This window comes from Gopherus flavomarginatus, chromosome 1 (assembly GCF_025201925.1).
Source record: "Gopherus flavomarginatus isolate rGopFla2 chromosome 1, rGopFla2.mat.asm, whole genome shotgun sequence".
NCBI classification, from domain to species: Eukaryota; Metazoa; Chordata; order Testudines; family Testudinidae; genus Gopherus; species Gopherus flavomarginatus.
Genome location: NC_066617.1, coordinates 32,454,244 through 32,478,055, shown reverse-complemented (window position 1 = coordinate 32,478,055; position 23,812 = coordinate 32,454,244). Strand labels below are relative to the sequence as shown.

The following is a 23,812-nucleotide window of genomic DNA, read 5'->3' as shown; positions in this document are numbered from 1 at the left end:
TGTTACTAATAAGTGTAGGCTCTAGTTTGCCTTTTATGTGGGCTTTTTAATTGTAACCATTTGTTTGCATCACTCTTGTTTCTAGTGGAACATCTGTACTTTCTTAAATAAAGACTTGTGCTTTATAACACAAGTGCTGTGTATTATACAGGAGCACTGATTTAAGGTAAAACTGGCAAACTAGTACATTGCTCCTTTGGGAAAAGAGGATTTTGGATTTCTGTTAGTAGCAGGTGTCAGAGGCTGGAAATCACAAGAGAACACTTCAGTGGGAGTCAGGGAGTGTCATGCCTCTCTTGTTTAGCTACAAGGCAAAGACAGGGCTGGCACAGCCCAGAGGAGAGTGCTTGAGTGGTTGAAAGGCTGATGGTTTTGGGGAGCTAACACCAAACCATCACAGACCAGATTCCCTCTTGCTAGAGACAAGGGGTAACAAGGTAACTCTCAGTCCCAGGTACTTTAAGAACCATTACAGTACAGTAATATAAATAAATGTCCTTCCACTGGTACAGGATATATCCTGTATACTCTCAGATACAGGTGGCGATGAAAAGGAGGAGACAGACAAAAATCTTGATTGGGTTGAAAAGAGCAGACCTAATGGGTATAACCAGCCTTTCCATGGTCTGCATCTCTGAAATGTCTAAAAGGGATCTGAGGTCTCCATTTGCAGACAGAGAATAACTATCATTTTCCCCAGTGATTCCTGAAAAACCATCTTTTTTCACCATTTTGTTTCAGGATCCAGCTTAGACATAAGAGGGTTATGGATGTCCACTATCCGCGATGTCTACAACTTCCAAGTGCATAGGTTTGTCACACACAATGCTACAAATATAGCAAACCGGAAAAGACATGTAAAAGAAGATAATGAAAGGAACCTGAAACTCATAAAATATGGGTGCAGATGCATCTTTGTGCCTTCCTAATTGTCTTTTTACCTCTTTCTTGGATGATAATTCCAAGGGGTATAGATACAATGCGAAAAGTACTAATCAATAAAGTGTCGTTACCATTGAATGACTTTGCTCTGGCAATAAAATGGGTACACTAAAGAGTGTGGCCAAAGTTGCAAGAAACCAAATTTTTTTCCAGTCTGGACTCCAGGTGGACAGAAATCAAGTAACAGATCACCTGATGGTGGACCTTAAGAGATGGAGAAGGAGGATCACATGAAAGGAGGCTAGAAGTTTTAAAAAGGACAAGGTCCTGAGCAGCAGTTTCCCCAACCAGAATAAGACAAGACCAGCCAGGAGGACGGAAGGGAGCAGAGTCCTGTGAACCTGAAAAGACACTGACCAAATCCCAAACAATAAGAAAAATAAAAAAAAAAAAAAAAAAAAAAAAAAAAAAAGTGCTGAAGAACCTTAGCCAGAGGTCTTACACAAATGTAGTCAATATAATAAAACTGCTTGCATCTCTTGTAACTTGTCTATGAGTAAAGTATATTCAGTTTAGAAATCCCTTTGCAAAGTCTGTGTATTACTTGCTTCAACTATCCCATGTTGCTGAAGGATTTAGCTATAAACTGTGTTACCCATGGGACTGAAGCTCTAGGGAGGATCTCTTTGACTGGGCAGACTTGGGAGAATTCAACACCAGTGCTGGAGTCCAGGGCAGCTGGAACACAGCATCCTATTTCCTATAAGAGGTACCAGAAAGTGTCTATGTATGAGTCTATGGCTGGAGTCTGTCCATATCCAAGAGAGCTGAGAAGCACATGGATCCACCAGTGAGTCAGTCCAAATAGCTACCTGGTGAGCATCCACAAGGAGGAGCTCAGCCAGGACTGTAACACCAGGTAATTCCTATTATACCCACAAATTACAACAAAGCCACAGGACTGAAGCTTATCATTGCCTCAGTATTGAGAGCTCTTTTCTCCCTTGAGGAGACCTTTCAGGAGATGATAGAAATGCAGTCCTTTTGGAATTAGGGATGCAATGAAAACTAAGATTTTCATAAATATTTGAGGTGTTGCCAGTCCAGATAGGAAAGCCTTCTATTGGTAATGCTCCATTCCATAAACAACCTGGAGGAAACCCCTGTGGCAATGTCTGGAAGGAATTTGCAGAAACACTACCCTGAGATTTATCACTACTGGGCCTATCAGAGTGTGCGCTAATGATCACAGATCTTTCTGTCCCCTTCTCCTTCAAGACCAATGTCTTCTACCCCGTTCCTTCCAACCTGTCCTCATCCCAGTCCTATCTCTTCCCCACCCTAACTTCTCTAATCTCACTACCCTTTCCCTTGCCCCTAAGCTCTCCCCTCTCTGTCCAGCCAGTCCCAGTTTCTCTCCCCCCATACACACACACACTGCCACCTTGCTCCAATATGCTGCTCTCTCCCAGATCCACTTCTTGCCCCTTCTACATTTGAGTCAGACAATCTCCTTCTCCACCCTGCCTGCACCCAGCAGGGGGAGCATTGACAGCATAGGGAAAGTCCCTGTTGTCACTCCTGTAGCAGCAATGGCAGAGAAAGTCCTGCTTATCCCTGTAGCTCTAATAAGTCTCCGAGAAATCTCAGTTTGCGCTTGCTCAGAGGTTTACAACCTGCCAAATTTGGGAGAACACTCAGCAGGACAGCAAAGGCACCCAAGATTTGTCTTTTACCAGGCATGGGTTCAAGGTACTTGGAGGCACTAAATTTCTGCAGAAAAGATAGATAGGCCAAGAGTTACAATGAACATTAGAATAGACAAGATTAAGTAATAAATTAGATATAAAAGCAAGAGGAGCAGGCAGGAACAAAATGTTTTCTAAAGTTACACTCTATAATAAAAATATACAGAAAACTACTAGAACTAGCAATACATGTCCCTACCATAATCTCAGAATGGAAAACAAACAAGTCGTTTATTATCTGAAACATAATCTATTTCCTGAGTCCTCTATCCAATAAAGACCTAAAGCACTTGCCCCTAAACAAGGAACAATAAAGAATGGACTACTATTTGAATCAGCTTGTCTGAGATAGTTCGCCCTTTCCTTGCTAGATAAGCAACCATTAGAAATACCTTAGATTCCACCAGTTCCACTCCTGCATGACACCACCATTCAGGAGGCATGTTCCTGTCCCCACCTGTTTACGCAGAAAATGGTCTCTATTTAGTGTATTTTTAAAGGATTGTGAAAGGCACACACAACTTTATATTGTTACTACTCTCCAAGCTCCCAGCTAAACAGATAAAATGAGCAAACTGCCTGTCTGAATCAGAACAATATATTGGGATACCAGATCTCTGAACTGCCATAATCCCCAGAGCATGTGTGTGCAGTTAATCAAGAAAAGAGTAAAATGTCTAAAAGGTGAGCAGCTCCTGTGTGTGGAGCAAGATGAATCTATGTTTAATCCAGAAAAGATCACAGAAGTCCATTCATAAATGCAGGCTTTCCTTGCACTGACACCAAGCCAGTGAGGCTTGGAGATAGTCCATTACTATATGCAATGCAAGGCTTTGTATGACTTCTAAACACTATGACCCCAGAGTCTACTGAGCTGGTATAATGTGGAAAAGTGCCATGAGTGTAACAGATACTGGTATGGTGATTAGGCCCAACATCATCAGATCAAATGCTGGAGCCAGCAGATGATCTGCTTGAGTCATAAAAGCTAATCCCAACGTAAAGTAGGAAGGCTTGGAATTGAACTTCAATAGCATAGTGAGTTTATTCCCCCTAGTCCACTGGATTATACAGAACACTCCTAGGAACAACTAAAAAAAAAAACCCACACACACACACACACACCACTTACCTCCTACTGTGCACATCTGTAAATCCTAAAGAAGAAATCTATTGAGTTTCTGTATCCTACCTACTTTTTGCCTACCCGTAGAAACAAATCTGAGTGGAAATTAGATATACTGCCTGTGCCTGAGATACATCTCTATAAGCATGCAAGGGACTACAATGTGCAGTGCATAGAGTCAGTCTCCTTCACGCAAGAGCGATATTCTCAAGATTGTTTGCAGTGTTGTTGCAGCTGGTGTTGGTCCCAGGATATTAAAAGGGACAAGGTGGGTGAGTTAATGTCTTTTACTGGACTTCTTTCCTCTCAACAGAAGAAAAGCTGTGTGTAGCTCAAAACTGTGTGTCTCTCACCAAGAGAAGCTGGTCCAATAAAAAGATATTACCTCATTCAGCTTGCCTCCCTATTCCCAAGGCAGCATTTTTTTTTTTTTTTTTGCCACATAAAAACAGAGATCTCAAATCCACGATTGGTCAGAAATCACATCGCCGTTAGGAAGTAACTGGAACAAAAGCCTCTCTTTTGTTCAGTGGCACAAACTCAATGGCACAGTAGTGTGATTTCCTGATGCAACTTAAAATTCTTTATCAACTGGGGAATTTGGTAGAATTTCTCTGAAACAGTTTTTCAGTGCCCTTGTGTCCAAGGTGATTAGATTTTTGTCCCTGGTGGCCCCTAATCGCTCATCAACTGGAAGGTCTCCACAGCAGATATTGACAGGTTCCAGACCAAGCAGCAACTTTTTACAAATGTGGAAATCTTTATTGCCTATAAAAATAAAGCCTAGAACTCTTACGCAGAGAAGGAGGCAGCATACACAGTAAAATCTGTGTTATCCAGCACTTCACCAACCGCAAAGCTGTAGAAACTGGCATTTTTGATATCTCCATTAAAAATCCGGCTGGCACGGGGCCTGAAGACTCCCTACCTGGCTGAGCATGGCTCCCCGCAAGCAGCGGCATGTGCCTGCTGCTCCTAGGCAGAGGCATGGCCACAGCGGCGCCCTGCGCTGCCCCTACCCAACCCCAAGCGCTGGCTACACAGCTCCCATTAGCTGGGAACCACGGCCAATGGGAGCTGCGGGAGCTGCACTTGTGGGCGGAGGCAGCACACAGAGCCACCCAGCCATGCCTCCGCCTAGGAGCAGCAGGGATATGTTGCCGCTTGTGGGAAGCCACCTGAGCAAGCGCCACCCAGATCCAGCATCCCATAACTCTGTGCCCCAACCCCCTCCCACACCCAAACGCCCTCCCAGAACCCATGCCCTGCACCCCCTCCTTTGCCCTAACCCCCAGCCCTGCGCCTCCTCCTGCACCCATACTCCCTCCCTCAGTAAGTATAATAATTAACTGGAATTTTTCACTAACCGGCATGCTCCATTTCCCCAACATGTCGGATAACAAAGCTTTTCCTGTACTAAGAATCAATCACTGCTGCAAAAGGTTGCCTCCATTAATAAGCAGCTTCTTGTGCTGAACTGCTACATAACTGCCTGAACCCTACAAACATGTGTGTCTGCAAACATCAGTACTGGACACAGTTATCTTTACTGTTGTATCCCCAACATCAAATCATGCCACTACCTGATATCTGGCTGATGCCAAACACTTTTTTTTTTTTTTAAAAGTTGATCTTTGCAGAGACAACTGACAATGAGAGACCATTTTTCTGCAGCTCAAATTGGTAGTTACATATGGAGAGGTATCTTCCAATATTAGCAAGAAGAATTAGCTCCTTAGTCAACAAGATGAAGCTCTCCTAGGAGTTGATGCCTTGATGAGAATTTTTTTCTAAGGGAAAAAAAAAAAAAAAAGACTTACAGTTGAAAAATATGGAAAATAGTATGAAGTATCACATGAGCCAGAACGCAATACAGCCTATAGATTGATCAGTGAACCCTATGAGAGCTCCCTCAGGGATCAGTCTTGGGACCAATCTTATTTAACATTTTTATTACTGACGTTGGCATGAAAAGAGAGAGCATGCACTAATAGAATTTGTGGGTGAAGCAAAGTTGGAAGGTACTGCCAATATGGAGGAGGACCGGAATATCATGGGTGGACTGGGGCTTAAATGGTTTTCTTTGAGGCACCGGAGTGTGCATGCCAAGAGACTTGATCGTGTTCTTTGAATCTTTTAGGTTATGCAACCTAGAGTTGGTCTGTTCAGTGAAAAGCCCCAGACTGTCAGACAGGAGGTCTTGAATAGTCTGCTGATTGTCTGGTGGGACACCTGAGGACTGAAGCCAGGTGTTATGCTGCATGACAATGCCAGACACCAGTGTACATGCTGCCGTGTCTGCAGCATCCAGGGAGCCTTGAAGGGCAGCCCAGGCCACTACTCTGCCCTCCTCAGCAATGGCTCCCAGCTCCTGACAAGAATCAGACGGAAGGAGCAATTTAAACTTTTGGATAGCAGACCAGGAGTTATAACTGTATCTGCTAAGCATCGTGAGCTGATTAGCAATCTGTAAGGAGAGGCGGCTGGTAGAATAAGCTTTCCTTCCATAAAAAGAACAGGAGTACTTGTGGCACCTTGAAGACTAACAAATTTATTTGAGCATAAGCTTTCATGGGCTACAGCCCACTTCTTCCGACACCGAAGACAGGAGTCATGGGGGCCCCCCTTGGGCATAGGCTTGCCGCAGTAACCGCAAGGTTTGAAGCCCTGAAACAGCATGCCTCGGAGCCCCATAGGGCACTCGTTGAAGGGGAAACCCCTTCAGGAGATAACAACTATACTTAACACTATTCTTAACACTAAAGATAACAGAAACTAACACTTAACTAACAATAGGGTAACTATACACAGAGATAAGTAAAGTAGCTAGGGAGTAGTGGAGCACTTGCAAGAGACCACTGTTCCAACAATCATCACTGGTGGTAAGAAGGAACTGAAGGGGGAGGTCAGGCCAGTAGGGTCATATATATATATAGCACCATATCAGCATCACTCCAGGGGGCTCCACAGCTGGCCCGACAGGTAGCTGCTGGGGAAAACGTTCCGACATCCATGCACACGGCGCACGCACACACGTAACTAGAATTGATATGAGCAAGCATGCGAAGAACTATTGAGTTATCTAAGATAAGAGAGGTGCCGCTGTCGCTCCAACTCAAGCCAAAGGCAGAAGAGAAGGAACTGGGGCACGGTTGGCTGCACACACCAGGTAACTGCTCAGATCAGTGTAAGATGTCTGACGCGTGGGCACGGCCAACCGGGCACTGCTACTACAAATCTCGGATTACGAAAACAGGGTGCCAATACACCTAAAGTGGAGCACCCACAGGGACACGGCTTTAAGAAGAAGAATTAGTACTATTATACAAGGCACTGGTGAGACCTCATCCAGAATACTGTGTGCAGTTCTGGTCTCCCATGTTTAAGAAAGATGAATTCAAACTGGAACAGGTGCAGAGAAGGGCTACTCAGATGATCCGAGGAGTGGAAAACCTACTTTATAAGAGAAGACAAACAGTTTAGCTTGTTTAGTCTAACCAAAAGAAGGCTGAGGGAAGATATGATTGCTCTTTATAAATATATCAGAGGGGTAAATACTAGGGAGGAAGAGGAGTTATTTAAGTTAAGCATCAATGTGGACACAAAAACAAATGGATACAAACTGGCCATCAACCAATTTAGGCTCAAAATTAGGCAAAGGTTTCTAACCATTACAGGAGTGAATTTCTGGAACAGCCTTCCCAGGGGAGCAGTGGTGGCAAAAAACCTAACTGGTATCAAGTTCAGTCTTGAACCGTTTATGGAGTGGATGGTATGATGGGACTGCCTACAAAGGAAGGTGGCCCATCAACAACTGCTTTTAGCAAATATCCCCAAACGACCAGAGAGATGGGATACTAGATGAGGAGGGCTCTGAGTTACTACACAGAATTCCTTCCCAGGTGTCTGCCTGGTGAGTATTGCCCATATGCTCAGGGTCTAAGGGATCGCCATATTTAGGGACAGGAAGGAATTTTATCCTGGGTCAGGCTGGCAGAGACACTGCAACATGGGGCATGGGGCACTTGTAGAGTTAAACTAGTGTAAATGGTGAATTCTATGTAACTTGGACTCTTTAAACCATGATTTGAGGACTTCAGTAACTCAGCCAGAGCTTAGAGGTCTATCACAGGAGTGGATGGGTGAGGTTCTATGGTCTACAATGTGCAGAACATCAGACTAAATCAGCGTTTCTCAAATGCGGCTACCGTGGCCGCATACGGCCACCAGGGGCTTTTCTTGCAGCCTCAGCCTCCTGGCAGTGACTGGGGGGGGAGGAAGGGTCAGTAAGGAGGGTTTGGGCCCTGTCTCACTCTTGACCACAAACACTGGAAGAGCAGACTGCTGGTGTGAGTTCCCCACCTTCCCAAGAGTTGTGGGGCTCAGGCTTCCGGCTTCAGCCCTGGTGTGGCAGGTGGTAGGCGCTGGTCACATGTCGGCAGGCTCTGGCATGGTCTCTGACCGTGGAGCTTTGGGCTCTGGGTTTTAGCTGCACAGTGGCAGTCTCCACCCCCAGGCCACTGAGTTTCAGGCTCACACACACCCCTTGTCACCCCTGGCCCCTGCTGTCGCCCCAGTCCCTCAACCCATCGTGCTTGGCCCCTACTGCTTCCCATCTCCCTATCCAAGGCTTAATTTGCCCCCAGCTTGCCAGGGCTGGGTAAGTCTGCTGTGAAAAGTGGTATCTGCATGTTGGTTAATATCATTTTTCACTGCCTCCCAGCTAGCTAACAAGTCTTTGCTGTGAAAAGTGATATTAAAACATACAAATACCACTTACTAGCTACCAAGTCTTAAAAATAAAAAATAAATAAATGAAGTTGCAACCAAAAAAGCAAAAGAAACAACAACAAAAAGACAGGAATAAGCAAAGTACCTTGTCTTTCTATTCTGTTTAGGTCCAGTAAAGAATAGAGACAACTGTATGTTATTACTATTGAGTCTGCAAAAACATCCTGACATAAATAAATTACTAAGACTGGACATGTGTATGTGCATATGCATATATATATTTGTTTTTCCTAAAGTTAATTAAATGTTTTAGGAAAAATTGTCAAAGCAGCCACCAGCAAAAGTTGGTGGCCTCAGTGTGCAGACACCAAAAAAAATTGTTGTGAGAACCCCAGTATTAGATGATCACAATGGTCTCTTCTGACCTTACAGTCCTTGAGTAGAAGGTGTCCATGCTGGACCAAAGCCAAGTATTCATGCCAAGGACAATCCTGCCAAGATCACGTTCAGGGACATGGTTCTCTGCACAGCTGCATTCTTACACTAATCTGGGAGTTGTCTATTGTCTTTCACATCTGCTCTTTGAGGGCTTACAACCAGTATGCCACATTGCCCAGTGACCCAAAGCATATTGATTTATCAACACAAATGAGAAATAAATGCCATTTTCATCTTTTGACTCTAGATTTAAGATTAATTCTATTCATTAGGAGCATTAGCAGAAAGAGGAGATTTTAAAAAGGTTTCTATATAGTTTGCATAGCAGCCTGGATAAAGATGTGAAAAGAACAATAGATTTGCTTTTTAAAAACACTAAGTTCTGCATTTATTACTTCCCAGCAAAAAAACAGTTTTAACCTAAAATCTTCTTCAAAGGGACTAGATAGCTCAAGAAACTGGTAATGGGATATAGAATCTTTACATTCTGTGTCACTCATCAAAAATGTGGTTCACGTCAGTAGTAACTAAAAGTTAACAGCTAATGACTATTCAGTAGCCTATGTGAAATGAGTTCAGTAGTCTCAGTCCACTTCTAACATACAACAGTCTACATGACAAAAACCATTACACTATGTTAAATCTCTGCTGAGGGGACAAGAACTGAATTGACTTAGAGGCTGAATTACCCTAGAGGTTTACTTGACATCTTTACGCTGCAGTTTATCCAGTCCAACAAATAAACATAATAAAATAATTTTTACTTACTTGGATCAGATTTTGAAAATGTGTCTCTGTCCAAAAGGTTTCTGTTAAAGAAAGACAGATAAATAATACTGCTACTATAATAGAGAGAGAACATCAAAGAAAAACAATGATAATTTCTTTCTGATTGAATGCTTCTACAATGCATACGTGATTAAAACAGTTTATTTAAGGAACATAAGGGGACACAGTTGGCTCTCCTCCATCTCCTATGCATATCAGAATTACTCAGAGCTAGTATTTTGCCAGTCTCAAACTTCACACTTCTCGGTTTGTCACACAATTCTGATGCATGTAAACTGTGAGTTGTAGACTCAACTACCACGCAAGGGGAAAGAGGAAGAACACTAAATACAAAAATATATTTTTAATGACTGAATGTCCCACAGGAACTGAAATAACTTTAAGCTGTCATAGTACTTTGTAAGTTTATTATTTCAGCTAAAAGTAAACCCCTCAAAATTTAGAACAAATCTTTCAGGTTGGGTAGACCTCTACGTAAACCAAGTTTTTAGGCTCAACCTAATTTTTCAAGGCTAAAACACTTTTGGAACTGGATCCCTCTAGTAAAGTGTTGTGTCCAAGCTCTCATTATTTCATTACACTTAGTATCTTACCTACAAATGTGGTAATTGTGTAACTATACAGTTCACTATTGTTTACAAACGATCACAAATGCAAACGAGGAAACTTTTAGTTTGTACCTGCAGCATCCATATGGGGAGTTACAGAGCAACACTTCGGTGCACACTGATTTTCATATTCCCCTAGTCCCAATTGTGGGGCAATGTAGAAATAGCATGGGTAAAGAAAAACTGGTAAGTCAAATCAATCAATCTTAATGCTGCTCTACTGTTTCTTCTTTCAGGTTAAATAATTACATAGTTCTTCCAGTGTTGTATTTTGGCTGAAATAACCAGTAAAAATTAAAATGGATTTTTTATTTTTGAGTAACAATGCTCCTCTTTCCTGTCTCTTATCCTAAACTCCCTCCATTATTAGGCTTTGTAATGACATTCGGTCATTCTTAATTTTTTCCATTAGGATTAAAATGAACACTATCCACATATGTAGATTCAGATTTGTAATTTCAGACATAATTACCATTCTGGATTAGATGAGTAGCCCATCACAGTTTAATATCTTATATTTGACAATGTTCAATACCAGCTGCTTCAGAAAAAGTTACAAGAAACTCTGTAGTAACAATTACGGAGAAATCTGTCCCCCCAGGGAAAGTTTCCTCCTAACTAACAGTTATACATGTCAAGACAAACTAAATGAAAACGGCGTTAAGGTTGGGAGTACATACCAGTAAATAAAGTAAAATACATTACAGGATTTTTGGGATAATTGAAACACAAGTGTGATAAATCCCCAAAATTCACAATCAAATATAAAAGAAATCCGCACATGTTGGGGCATGGAAATGATTAATCAGGATACCAAAAAACCTTAGCTCTCCACTGTAGTGACGTTGTGCAATAGCTTTATGATCAAGGCATTTTAGGTTTGTGGGCAGAGTTAAGGTAATCTGTTTCTATGCCATTTATCATTTTCTATATTTTTACCATGTCTCCTCTTTTCATCTCAATTTTCTCAACTCATTTCCGAGCCACTTCTATTTCTTGAGTAACCAGAACTGAACATAGTATTCTAGGGGAGGCTACATAAGAGATTTAATAAACTGAAACCTTATTTCCATAGTATTCTCTATTCCATTAAGTACATAATCTAACATGTACTTGACTACTGTTGCACAGTGAGCAACAGTCTTTATCAAACTGTCCATAAAGATGCAACGCTTTTTTTGTACGTTAACAGATTTTGTTTAGAACCAGTAAGGTGTAAGTATTCATAAAGTCTAAGGCCTTGGCTACACTGGCGCTTTACAGAGCTGCAACTTTCTCGCTATGGGGTGTGAAAAAAAACACACCCCTGAACACTGCAAGATACAGCACTGTAAAGCACCAGTGTAAACAGTGCCACAGCTGCAAGCTAATCCCCATGAGGAGGTGGAGTACGTGCAGCGCTGGGAGACCTCTCTCCTGGCGCTGCAACCACACTCACACTTCAAAGCGCTGCCGAGACAGTGCTCCCACGGCAGCGCTTTGAAGTTTTGAGTGTAGCCAAGCCCTAATGCCAGAAAGGGCTGCTATGATTATCTAGTCTGACCTTCTGCATAACACAGGCCACAGAACTTCCCAAAACCAACTCTTATTTGAACTAGGCAGAGCATCTCTTTTAGGAAAACATCCTATCTTGATTTTAAAATTGCCAGTGATGAAAAATACTGTCCTCCTCTTCACCTCCCACCCCAAATTATGGGTCATCTGCAAAAAATTTATTTAGTTATGATTTTTTGTTTTCTGCCAAGTCATTGATAAAATAAATTAAAGGGCATAGGGCCAAGAACTAACCGATATGAAACCCCACTAGACATATACTCACTCAACGACTCAACGACAATTCCCCCTTTACAATTAAATTTTGAAACCTGTCAGTTATGCAGTTTTAAATCAATTTAATGTGTGCCATGTTCATGTTATATCGTTCTAATTTTTTAATCAAAATGTCATGCAGGATCAAGTCATATAGCCTACAGAATTCTAAATCTATTAATCTTTATCAATCAAACTTGATATCTTTTTTTTTTAATAAGATTGCAAGTTAGACAGGATCTATTTTTACATAAACTCATGTTGACTGGCATTAAGTAAACATTACCCTCCTTTAATTCTTTATCAGGCACTCCATTATTTTGCCTAGGATCACTGTCATGGTAAGAGACCCATAATTACCCAAGTCATCTCATTTACCCTTTTTAAATACCTGGCACAACAGTAACTTTCTTTTAGTCTTCTGGAACTTTCCTAGTGTTCCAAGAGTTATCGGAAAAAACACAACAACAACGTTAACAGTGAAGCAAGCTCCTCAGCCACCTTTTTAAACTCTTGGATGCAAGCTATCTGGACCCCATTGATATTAAATGTCTAACTTTAGTATCTGCTGTTCAACATCTTCCTGAGTTGTTATTGGAATGGGAAGTGTTTCTTCCAGGGTGGATAAAAAAAAAATCAATGATTATTTTAAAAAATTAAACAGATTTTTTTTATTTAAATTGGATTTTTTGGATAAAATGCTTTGAGGAAAAACCTATCTAAAAAGACAGACAGTTTTAATTAAGATACCTTTAGCTCAAAGATATCATGGAATAGGGATTATAAATTTTAATTCTATAGTATGAGACAATATATTCATGTAATGTTTAAGAAAAAGTTTGTAAATGAGTTCCAGTAGTTCATGGATTAGGAACCCAATCTTATGGTGTTCCAGGAGCTTCCGTATAGATTATTTAGGTTAATCTTTCTAGCTACTCAATGGGACTCAGTGCTCAGTCTAGAAGATACCATCAGAGATGCTTAACTTTGCAGTTCTCAGACTATGGATGTGTGTCTCCATAGATAACATGCTTGTTAACAGCAAAAATGTTTTTAAATAAATAATATATACAGAGGTGAGAAACAACAGACCTCAATCCTACTGTCCCTCTGCATATTTGTGTACACAGAGTCACTCTCTTACTTCTGTCTAAAAGTGCAAAGTTTCAAAAAGTTCAATGAATAGATTGTTGGGGTCAGAATAGATCTGGACAAGGAGAAGTCTGGAGATAAAGGTGAGACGGGAGGGACAGACAGTAGAAACAAAAGTGAAACTGTTTGAGCAGCTTATTCCAGAAGTCTTGAGGTCTTTCTTAGTGTAGCCTTCATTGATTTGAGATTTCCCATATCATTCTCTCTCTGGAAGGGAAAACCTACAATGGCAGTAGGCCATAAAAGAGACCCAGTTTGGGAATAAGAAATATATGTTTGCTGATGATGTTTTAAAGAAAGTCACACCAGTGAACTGCTGGAAGTCACTTAAGCACTTGGATTCAGAGACTGTTGAAGTGATAATCTCACTTTTAACAGCAGTAGCTTCTTCTGCCAGTGTAGAAAGAATATTTTCTTCCTTGGACTAATTAATTCCTAACTGAGAAATCGTTTGGGACCTGAAGAAGCAGGAAAGCTTGTTTTTCTTTTCCAAATTATGAACAAACAGGAAAACGAAGGTGAAGATGACCAAGGTAGCTGCAGAAGCTAATATTTTAAGTTTCCCATGTTGACCTGACTGACATAGTCCATTTAATTTTGGGGGTTTTTTAAGTTTCATTTAACTATTTTAGTTAAAAAACAATTTGAAGAAAACCAAACCTGATTTTAAAAAACTTGAATGTTTAACTAAAATTCAAAAATGTGTATGCTTGTTTTGTTAAAATATTATTATGTTTGCAGTTGAAGAAAAAAATCCAGAATACATAATATTGTTGTTTTAGTTAAATAAAACAATTTAAATGTCTGGTGATGTTCTCCTCCTAATACAGCATGGCAAGAAAATCTTCCAAATATTAATGATTAACCTGCTAAATTGGAGATATTCATGAAGGCATTGGGAGGTGAACTATCTGCTTCAATTACCTTTGGAAAATGAAATAACCAATAATTCATTTTCTGATATAGCTGTAAAACTAAATTTTAAAAATCTATAGTGTGTACCTTCTAAAAATGAAACCTATATCTATCTCTGAGTTGTGAAGAATATGTATTAAGGTTATAACAATCAACAAAAATGCACTTTTATGTAGAAATCCATGATTAAATCGAGCAAAGAATCCTGCGGCACCTTACAGACTAACAGACGTTTTGGAGCATAAGTTTTCGTGGGTGAATACCCACTTCATCGGCTACCCCTCTGATACATGATTAAATCGAGTCTTCCAGACTAATGATTTAAATCAACTTGATTTAAATCAAATCCACCCTGGTTTCTTCATCATCATCATCATCAGATAGGACATCATCATCTGTTTCTCCTCTTCCCCCACCACAAAACAGAAATATTTATTGAACAATTCTGCCTTTTCGTTATTGACTATTCTACAATTTCCATCTAGTAATGGACCAACAAAATTTACAAATCCCTTCTTATTGTCCTTTACTCTGCTGGCCATAGATTGATCATGTCTACCTGACTGGGCCACACAGACAAAAATAGATGGAGCATCACATCTTCAACTAGTATAGAGATCACCCTGGAGCTTAAGGATGAGACAGGTGCCCAGATACCTGCATCAGGCAGCAATGCACAAATCTAGAGGCAGAAGCTTAGGCACCTAGGGAACTTTTACAGCAGAAATCTAGCCGCAGAGTAAATTTAAGTGCCTAAAGAGTTATGCGGCAGCTTAGCAGGGGTTTTTACAGATCACAGCATCTATTTCTGAGGTTTAGGAGCCTAAGTCCCATTGTGGATCTGGGACCTTGACCACATTAATGTTGATAATTTAGATCAGGGGCAGGGAACCTTTTTTCTATCAGAGGCCACCGATCCACTGGGGGTAAAAAAAAATAAAAATTAGTTGTGGGCCACAAAATCCCATGGGACGGGGGCTTGGAGCTTCCCCTAGGCTCTGGGATGGGGCCAGAAATGAGAAGTTCAGGGTGGAGGATGGGGCTCTGGGCTGGGATAGGGTTGTAGGAGAGGGGTCCAGGCTGGGGCCAAGGGGTTTAGAGTGCAGGAGCGGGATCAGGGCTTTTTGATCTTTGAGTGCTCTGGAGAACCCATCTCAAAGGGATCAAAATCTCTCACCTCTGATTGAACCCGACTAAAACAAGAAGGAGGAGTCAATTGTCAGGTCAGAAGAGAACTTGATGGCCTTAACCTGGCATAATCTCTTACAGAGATACTTTAATGACTGACTTCTTTTCAGGCTTGGAGCATACGGAGAAATGCGGGGTTGGGGGGTTGAAATCTACAGATTTCTCAAAAGACGGCCTTTCCAATGGTTCATCTTGAGGGGGATCCTGAACAGGAGGTTAAATTGCTGGCTCGGGTAGCTTGAGAGAAATGAATTAATCCAATGAAGGCACAGAGGTCTTCATTAGGGAATAACTGACCTGAATCCTCTGATTCAGAGCATTTAAGAGGGAGGAGAGTTCTCCATCAACTGACAGCTAGAATGAATATTTGTTTAATCTAGACAATCCTCACAAGAAGAGTCTTATTTGTTTTGCAGGTTGAGAAGAAGTATGTTTATAGTCCAATGAAGAAAGTACTGAAAGGGAGAAGAAGAGAACCATCCACATTGGTTGGAGTACGATACAGGGTCAGGAGGAGAGAAGAGGGAAGGAGAGCCCATTACCCAGAACATCTACACACTTTGGATGTATGAGGTGCCAGCAGAAGAAACAATGAGACGAGTCAAAGGCATCTGAATAAAAGTTTTCTTGTTCTGTAAAGCAGAAAGAACTAGCTTAGTTATGCCATACATAACTAGTGTACGTTCATTCTTAGTGAATAAAATTATGAACTTCATTGTAGTGTGACTTTAGTCAAATCAATAAAATAAGAACTGCTTACTTCCCAAAATTTTTCTAATTTTAAATTTTAGAGTAATGAGAAACAATACATACTAACTTCATCTCTGAAGAGTGCAGAGCTTCCTTCCTGTAACCTCACACACGACTTAAAATCCACTCACTCACACCAAGTGAGAGCCCTCATCTGCAGAATCTGATTTCATTAAATATTAACCATCAGCTAAACATGGTGGTGCCATTTTCCCCATTGTCAATTTTCAGACTAGTCACTTTAATACTCTTTGCTCACTGAACACGGGTCAACAGGGGAAGAATCCTTCCCTTGTGTTTTGACAGAGGACTTACTGAGCATGAACTAGAAAATTATTTCTAAGGGCCTCCTTGTTATTTGCATAGAATCAGACTCAGCCCTTGAGCTCTATGGCCTGTATTATGCAGAAGGTCAGACTAGAAGATCACAAATGGTCCTTTCTGATCTTGGGCTCTATGAAAAAGGGCAACTGTAGAATGATTCAGAATACTTTCCCCATCAGAAAAGGTAGTTGTGACATCCCCCAGAGCAGGGGTTCTCAATCTTTTTCTTTCGGAGCCACCACAGCTTCCCCCCCACACACACACACACACATCCCACAACATGCTATACAAACTCCACAGCCCACCTGTGCCACAATAACTGGTTCTCTGCATATAAAAGCCAGGGCTGGCATTAGAGGATAGCAAGCAGGACAATTGCCTGCCTCCCCTCCCCGCCACAAAGCTACATTGCTTAGGCTTTGACTTCAGCCCTAGGTGGTAGGGCTCAGGACCCCAGATTTCAGCCTCATGCACTGGGACTTCAGCTTTGTGCCTTGGGCCCCAGCAAGCCTAAGGCTGGCCCTGCTTGGCAGCCCCCCTGAAACCTGCTCATGGCCCCCCAAGGGGTCCCAGACCCCTGACTGAGAATCACTGCCCCAGGTACAAGGACTTCTGAAAAGCTGTTTCCCTTTAAGGGGAAACTTTGGTCTGGAGAATTACACTGCTCTGCTGGTGAAAAACAGCCTCTCCAGGCCCTGCTTACACAGCCATTAGCATATAAAAGCACACACAGCAAAGTTATATGGATGTTCTCTCAGCCACTCATGAACTAATACAGGGGAACACCTCCATATCCCTCAGATGCAGCACTGTACCCCAGAATCACGTGCCTTGTATTATCCAGTTCCCTCAATGTGCAGTGCAAGCTCATTAATTAGTTCATCATTCCATCAAAGGGTAAAGAATATGTAACAGCCTTGGTTAACCTGAATAGAAATTTCCCCAAACACATCAATCAAAACATACTAGTTTAGTTAATCTAGTTCTGTTCTTTTATCTAAAGATAGCTTTTAAGTGATTATAAGTGATACAGGCATAAAAGGTCAGAATTGGTTGCAAAAGAAATAAAATGTGACTAAGTGAAACGATGTTAAGAATTAATTTCCAGACATATCTACAGATTAGATAGATATACTGTGTATGTATCTGTCTAAGTTTTAAACAAACAATTTAATACCGTACACAAAAATGATTGTGATCCTTGTTTGAGGTGGTGGAGTCAGAGGATGGAAGAGGGTCGGATGTTTCCCAGGGAATGCCTTACTGCTAAATGATGAACTAGCACTCTGCTGAGCCCTCAAGGGTTAACACATTGTTGTTAATCTAGGCCTAGTCTACGAGGAGGGGGAGAATCTAACTTTTCAGGTCAAGCTTTATAAATACGGCACAACAGGTCATGTACTGTATCAAAGCTTTGATCCTGGGGAGACATGAATAACGTAGCTGAAGCTGACGTACTTAGACCTACTCACAGAGGTGTCTTCACTGCGGTGAGTCAACTGCTGCCACTCCTCCATCAACTCTGCCTGTGCTTCTTGCAAGGGTGGAGTACAGAAGTCGACAGGAGAGAGCTCGGGGGGGGGAGGGGTCGCTTTATCGCATTTAGACTAGATGTGATAAATCAAACCCTACTGGATCGATCACCGCCTGCCGATCCGGCAGGTAGTGTAGACATACCCATAGCCTTACGCTCTACAAGGCAGCGCAAATGGAGGGAGGGGAGACAGCATGACAGATAGAGAGAGATATCCTGTGTGAGAGAGAGAGACGCACATTGCCCCTTTAAGTACGCTGACACCACTCTAAGTACATTGCCTTTTTAAACAGATCAGGAAGTTGAGATAGCAGCTGCACCAAACAAGCTCCCTCCATCCTGAGCCCTGTCATGTCCCCACCCTGATCTATAAGGACAAGGGGTAAGCAGGGGGGCAGGGGGACCCCCTGACATTAGTGCCTCTCTTCCTCCAACCCCCCTGCACAGCAAGCAGGAGGCTCCTGGGAGCAGCTCCAAGGCAGAGAACAGGAGCAGCACATGGCAGTGGGGAGACGGACAGCTGAACTGCCGGCAATTGGTAGCCTGCTGGGCGGCTGCCACACAGGGAACTTAGGGGAGCTGCCAGTCCACCCTGGTTCCAAGCCCCCACTAGCTAGCTCCAACGGGCTGCTCTTCCTGCAAGCACTGGACAAAGCAGGCAGCTGCCGAACAAGGTTATACGGGAGCATTGCACAACTTTAAACGAGCATGTTCTCAAATAGATTGGCAACATAACAACGAAACAATGTTAACCGGGACGACTTTAAGTGAGGAGTTACTATATTTTCTAACATGCTAAAAAGGTACAATTAATCAGAATCTGAAATTAAGCTAAATAAATTAGCTAAATGAATGTCTATTGTTATAGGGTGCTCTCCTAGATGGCAGAAAGATACCAAATCTAGTGTAAAAGTTCTATTTAGCTGCAACTCAACATGTTTTAACGGTTATATCAACTGAGAAGAAAGCACCTTTCTTTAGAAAAAACTAAGTACAAATGGGAAAACTGATTAAAATCAATGATTTAAATAGAGCACAAGTCCCCAAAGTGAGGGGCAGACCCCCTAGAAGGGTGTGGAGGAATGTCCAGGGGGGCATGGCAGGGCCCGGGCCAGCCTCACAGAAGCTGGGAGGGAGCAACACCCAGCCCCTCCCTGGCCTCAGCTCCCAGCCCTGTCCCCAGCCTCTGCACCGCTCCACTCGGACCTGGCCGTGGGCCCTGCCAGTCCCCACTGCAGCCCAGCTGCAGCTCCACTCCCGCCCCCAGCTGCTGCCCCAGTCTCAGCCTGGGCCCCAAATTTCCTGGTGCCCTGCACAGCTGCGTGCTGCTCCAGCCCCTGTCCCGCCTCTTCCCTCCCCTGCTCTGTCCCAGCCCAGCCCTGCTCCGACTCCACTGAGGAGTGCAGCAGGTTTGGGCCTTCACTCACCAGCGGCGGGAAATGCAGCAACCTGGCCCCAGCCACACCGCCAGTGAGTGCTGGTTACCCCCTAACCCCCAAGCCAGCCCTCACCCCACGGAGGCCTGGGGCCAGCCCCACCCATCCCTGCAGAGGCCTGGGGCCCCACACACCCCTCTTGCGGGAGGAGGAGGGGCAGCTGTGCAGGGCCCCAGAATAGCTAGGGACGGTCCTGCCCAGTCTGCATCCCTCCTTCTGTTCCCAAGCCATGGCCCTGCTCGGGAGGTGGGGACACAACAGGGGTAAGGCGGGGGTGCAAACCTCAAAAGTTTGGAGACTGCTGAAACAGAGGATTTCCACTTGGGGTATGTCTTCACTACCAGCCGTATCGGTGGGTAGCAATCGATTTCTCAGCATCGATATATCGCGTCTAGATGAGACGCGATATATCGATCCCCGAACACGCTCCCATCGACTCCAGAACTCCATCAACGTGAACGGCGGTAGTGGAGTCGACAGGGGGAGCAGTGGACATCGATCCCACGCTGTGAGGACGGTAGGTAACTCGATTTAAGATACGCAACTTCAGCTACGTTATTCACATAGCTGAAGTCGAAGTATCTTAGATCAATCCCCTCCCCTAGTGTAGACCAGCCCTTGGTGATTTGAATCATGATTTAAAAATCGCCTTGATTTAACTCAATCCACCCTGTTTTCTGCCAGACAAAGCACCTATCTATTCACCTATGCCCAACTCTTATGGGTAAATTAAGTATAGTAAACAAAACACAATGGGAGCTACATCTGCATTTTTAAGTCAATGTAAGGATGTTAAGTCAACATAGAAAGATGCTGGAAACTAAACCACAGGGGGTTGTCCTATCCCTGAGGTGCAAAGACAATCAACTCTGGGGTATAATAGGAAGGCAAAAGGACCCCTGTTTTATCTTGTATCTGGAGACTAACTGGACAGGGCAATTACATTCATGAAAATGGGATCTCAACAAGGGTTTGGCTGAAAGCACTGTAAAAGACATTTGGGCAAGACAGATGTCTTTAGACAAGGGCTTAGCCTGTTAAAATTAAGTTTAGACTATAAGAAGCATGTTATACCTGTTGTTTTTTGTAACATGGTGTTCTGACTATCCTTGCTTACGATCTCATACATCTTAACCTATTAATAACTATACTTATTTGGGCATAAGCTTTCGTGGGTAAAAAACCCACTTCTTCAGATGCATGGAGTGAAAATTACAGATACAGGCATAAATATACTGCCAGTCTTTAAGTCTTTAAGGTACCACCGGACTCCTCACTGTTTTTGTAGAGTCAGACTAACAGGGCTACCCCTTTGTTACTTTATAGTGAAAACAGATAAAACAGATTACAGTGCTGTGTTGTTATATAGGATATTATACTCAGTTGAATCGAACAAGCCTGTGTTCCTTTGGGGATGGCTTATCTGGTAATTTCTGAGACTGTCCAGTGGATCAAGGCTAGATACTACAGAGGGACATTTACGGGGAACTTCGGAACTGGGTGCACTTAGTGTTAACTTGCAAGGCAGACTGAGCCATGGCATAAATTCAGAGGAGAGTGCTTATGACTGAAGGGCTGGCAGTACCAGGGAGTTGACATCCAGCCACAGGCACTGAGTTTCTAATCTGCTGAGGGGAGAGGGAGGTTCTGATGGGGGGCTACCATTTTTTCCTGTGGGTGTTTCAGCCCCAGAGCATTCACGGAGTCAGTGCCTATACATCCAGCTACCATAAGAAAGACACTCTCTCACTGAAGGGAGTGAGAACAACATGGAACCCTGAGGGAGGTGTACCTGTTGAAACTCTCAAAGCTCTGGGCTCCATGAAGCCTTGGAGAGAGGTCAATGGCTCCCAAGACAAGGGAAGGCTGTATACTAAACTATCCTATATTACTCAACTCACATTTACAAAAGCAGCAAAGAATCCTGTGGCACCTTATAGACTAACAGTCGTTTTGGAGCATGAGCTTTCGTGGGTGAATACCCACTTCCTCAGATGCATGTAATGGAAATTTCCAGGGGTAGGTATATATATGCTAGCAAGCAAGCTAGAGAAAGTATTTCTCTACAACATTTACAAGTATTAAAATCAGATTAAGGGAAGAACTAGCCTGAGGTAACAAAGGTGAGTTCCATTTGCTCTCTGCAACAGTAACAAAGGAACTGAGGCTGTTGAGGTGGTGCACTTCCTTATGTATGTCAATGATGTCACCCTCACCTCCTGCGGCCGAACCTCGCTAGACATGGCTTTTCAATGCTGTTCATCAGCTATACACCAGATGCACCATATCTCACAAACGGAAATGCACCACAAATAAATTCTTCTTAATATATGTAACATCTATAAAGTTACTTATAGATCACATTTAATCCCAACACAAACATTGAACACATCACTAAAAAAACCTCAAGTATTTAAAACTATGGAAGTCAGTATCTAAAGTTAAAAGCACAATTCTTTTGATGCTTCCTGAACAGATCTCCCTGCCAGCACCTGCAGACTTCTACAGTCTCCATGGATTGGAAACCCACAGATATACTGTGCTCTATTAGGTTCACAGAAACTCTGGTCCTTTCCTTAATTATCTGACACTGAATAGTTGTCATGGGCCAAGACCCTGTTTTACTAGGCACCTCACAAACACAAAGAGCTCCTAGGCTAGGCACTATGATAATGCAAATCAATAATAGAAATAAAAATATTTTTACTTCTTGCTTCTCCAACAATTGTAAGACCATGCCTATGCTCACATTTTATATCCATAAAATACTGTAGATAAAAAAAGAAATAATTGCAAAAAATCCAATGCCAAGAGATGAGCCAGTTTATCCACAAGTGTCTGGATTTCGCCAGGGCTGTAGCAAGTCTTATGATGAAGCAAGACACTCCAGACATCTGACATATTTGAGTGCTGCCTGGGGGGGGGGGGGGGGGGGGCAGGGAGAAGTCCTCCAATTGGCTGCCTGCCTCACCTGTCCACTTCATGGGCAGAACAACCAATCCGACCTGCTGCAGAAAGAGCTCTCAGCCCCCACTCCCTCTTGCCACCAGTGAAAATGGCTTCAGTGTGCTGGGGAAGGAGGGGCAAAGGAGGAGGGAAAAAAAAAAAAAAAAAAACTCAGAAGCTCAGTTCGACTCGGGTCCCTCATTCCCTCCTGGAAAAATGGGGATGGCTCCTCTGGTCCTCCTCCCGCTCACTGCAACATGCGGCTTGGGAACAGGATAAAGGGGTGAAGAGCCTCTGGAGCTAATCCTCCCCATCGCCCCAGCCTGGAAGGGGGGAAAAGGGGACCCGGCTGTAGTCCCCACTCCCAGGCCTAGGAGAGGGAATTGAAAAACCCCAAGAAGAGCAGAAGTGAGGTAGAGGGCAGAACTGATGGAGTGGGACACTGAATTGATAGAGAGGCTAGGAGGTAGAACATAGACATTGGGGCTACAAATGAGCAGAACTGATGCAGGAACTGGGAGAAGGAGGAGGAGGAGCAGGATTAATCGCTGGACAGGGGACAGACAGATGTAGGGGTGAGAGCTCCTGCATAAGGTTGCCAACTTTCTAATCACACAAAACGGAACACCCTTGCCCTGCCCCTTCCTCAAGGTCCCTCCCCCTGCCCACTCCATTCCCCCCACCCTCGCTCTCCCCCACTTTCTCTCACTCATTTTCACTAGGCTTAGGCAGTGGGTTGGGGTTCAGGTAAGGGCTCTGGCTGGGAGTGCAGGCTCCAGAGTGGAGCCAGAAATTATGGGTTCAGGGTGCAGGAGGAGGCTCTGGGCTGAGGCAGGGGGTTAGGATATGAGAGTGGGTATGGGCTCTGAACTAGAAGTGCAGGCTCTGAGCTGGAGCCTGAAATGAGGGGTTCAGAATATGGGAGGGTGCTCTGGGCAGGGGTATGGGCTCTGGAATGAAGGGTTCAAGGTGCAGGAGGGGCTCCGGGCTGAGTGGTGGGACTGAGTGGTTCGGAGTGTGGGAGGGGGCTCTGGCTTGAGGCAGTGGGTTCGGGTGCAGTCGGGTGAGGGCTCCGGCTGGGGGTGCAGGCTCTGGGTGGGACCAGGGATGAGGAGTTCCAGGTGCAGGAGGGGGCTCTGGCTTGAGGCAGTGGGTTCGGGTGCAGGAGGGCTCCGGCTCCGGCTGGGGGTCCAGGCTCTGGGGTGGGACCAGGGATGAGGAGTTCCAGGTGAAGGAGGGGGCTCCGGGCTGGGGCCAAGGGATTCGGAGTACGGGAGGTGGCTCCAGGATAGGGCAGAGGGGGGTTCAGGGTGCTGGAGGGGGGTGAGAGGTGCAGGGCCAGGTGGCAATTACTTCAGGCAGCTCCCAGGAAGCTGCCGGCATGTCCTGTCAGCTCCTAGGCAAAAATTCCCGGCCAATGGGAGCTACAGAGCCAG

General features: G+C 43.7%; 1 protein-coding gene across 5 annotated transcripts in view; it reads right to left on the bottom strand.

The window, feature by feature from the left end:
• Positions 1–23,812, bottom strand: part of CPNE8 (copine 8) — a 269,466-nt gene that overhangs the window by 241,665 nt on the left and 3,989 nt on the right. For all 5 annotated transcript variants that reach the window (XM_050936193.1, XM_050936194.1, XM_050936195.1 and 2 more), the window contains exon 2: positions 9,694–9,734. In XM_050936193.1, the coding sequence (XP_050792150.1) occupies positions 9,694–9,734 (41 nt within the window). The remainder of the gene's footprint in view (positions 1–9,693; positions 9,735–23,812) is intronic.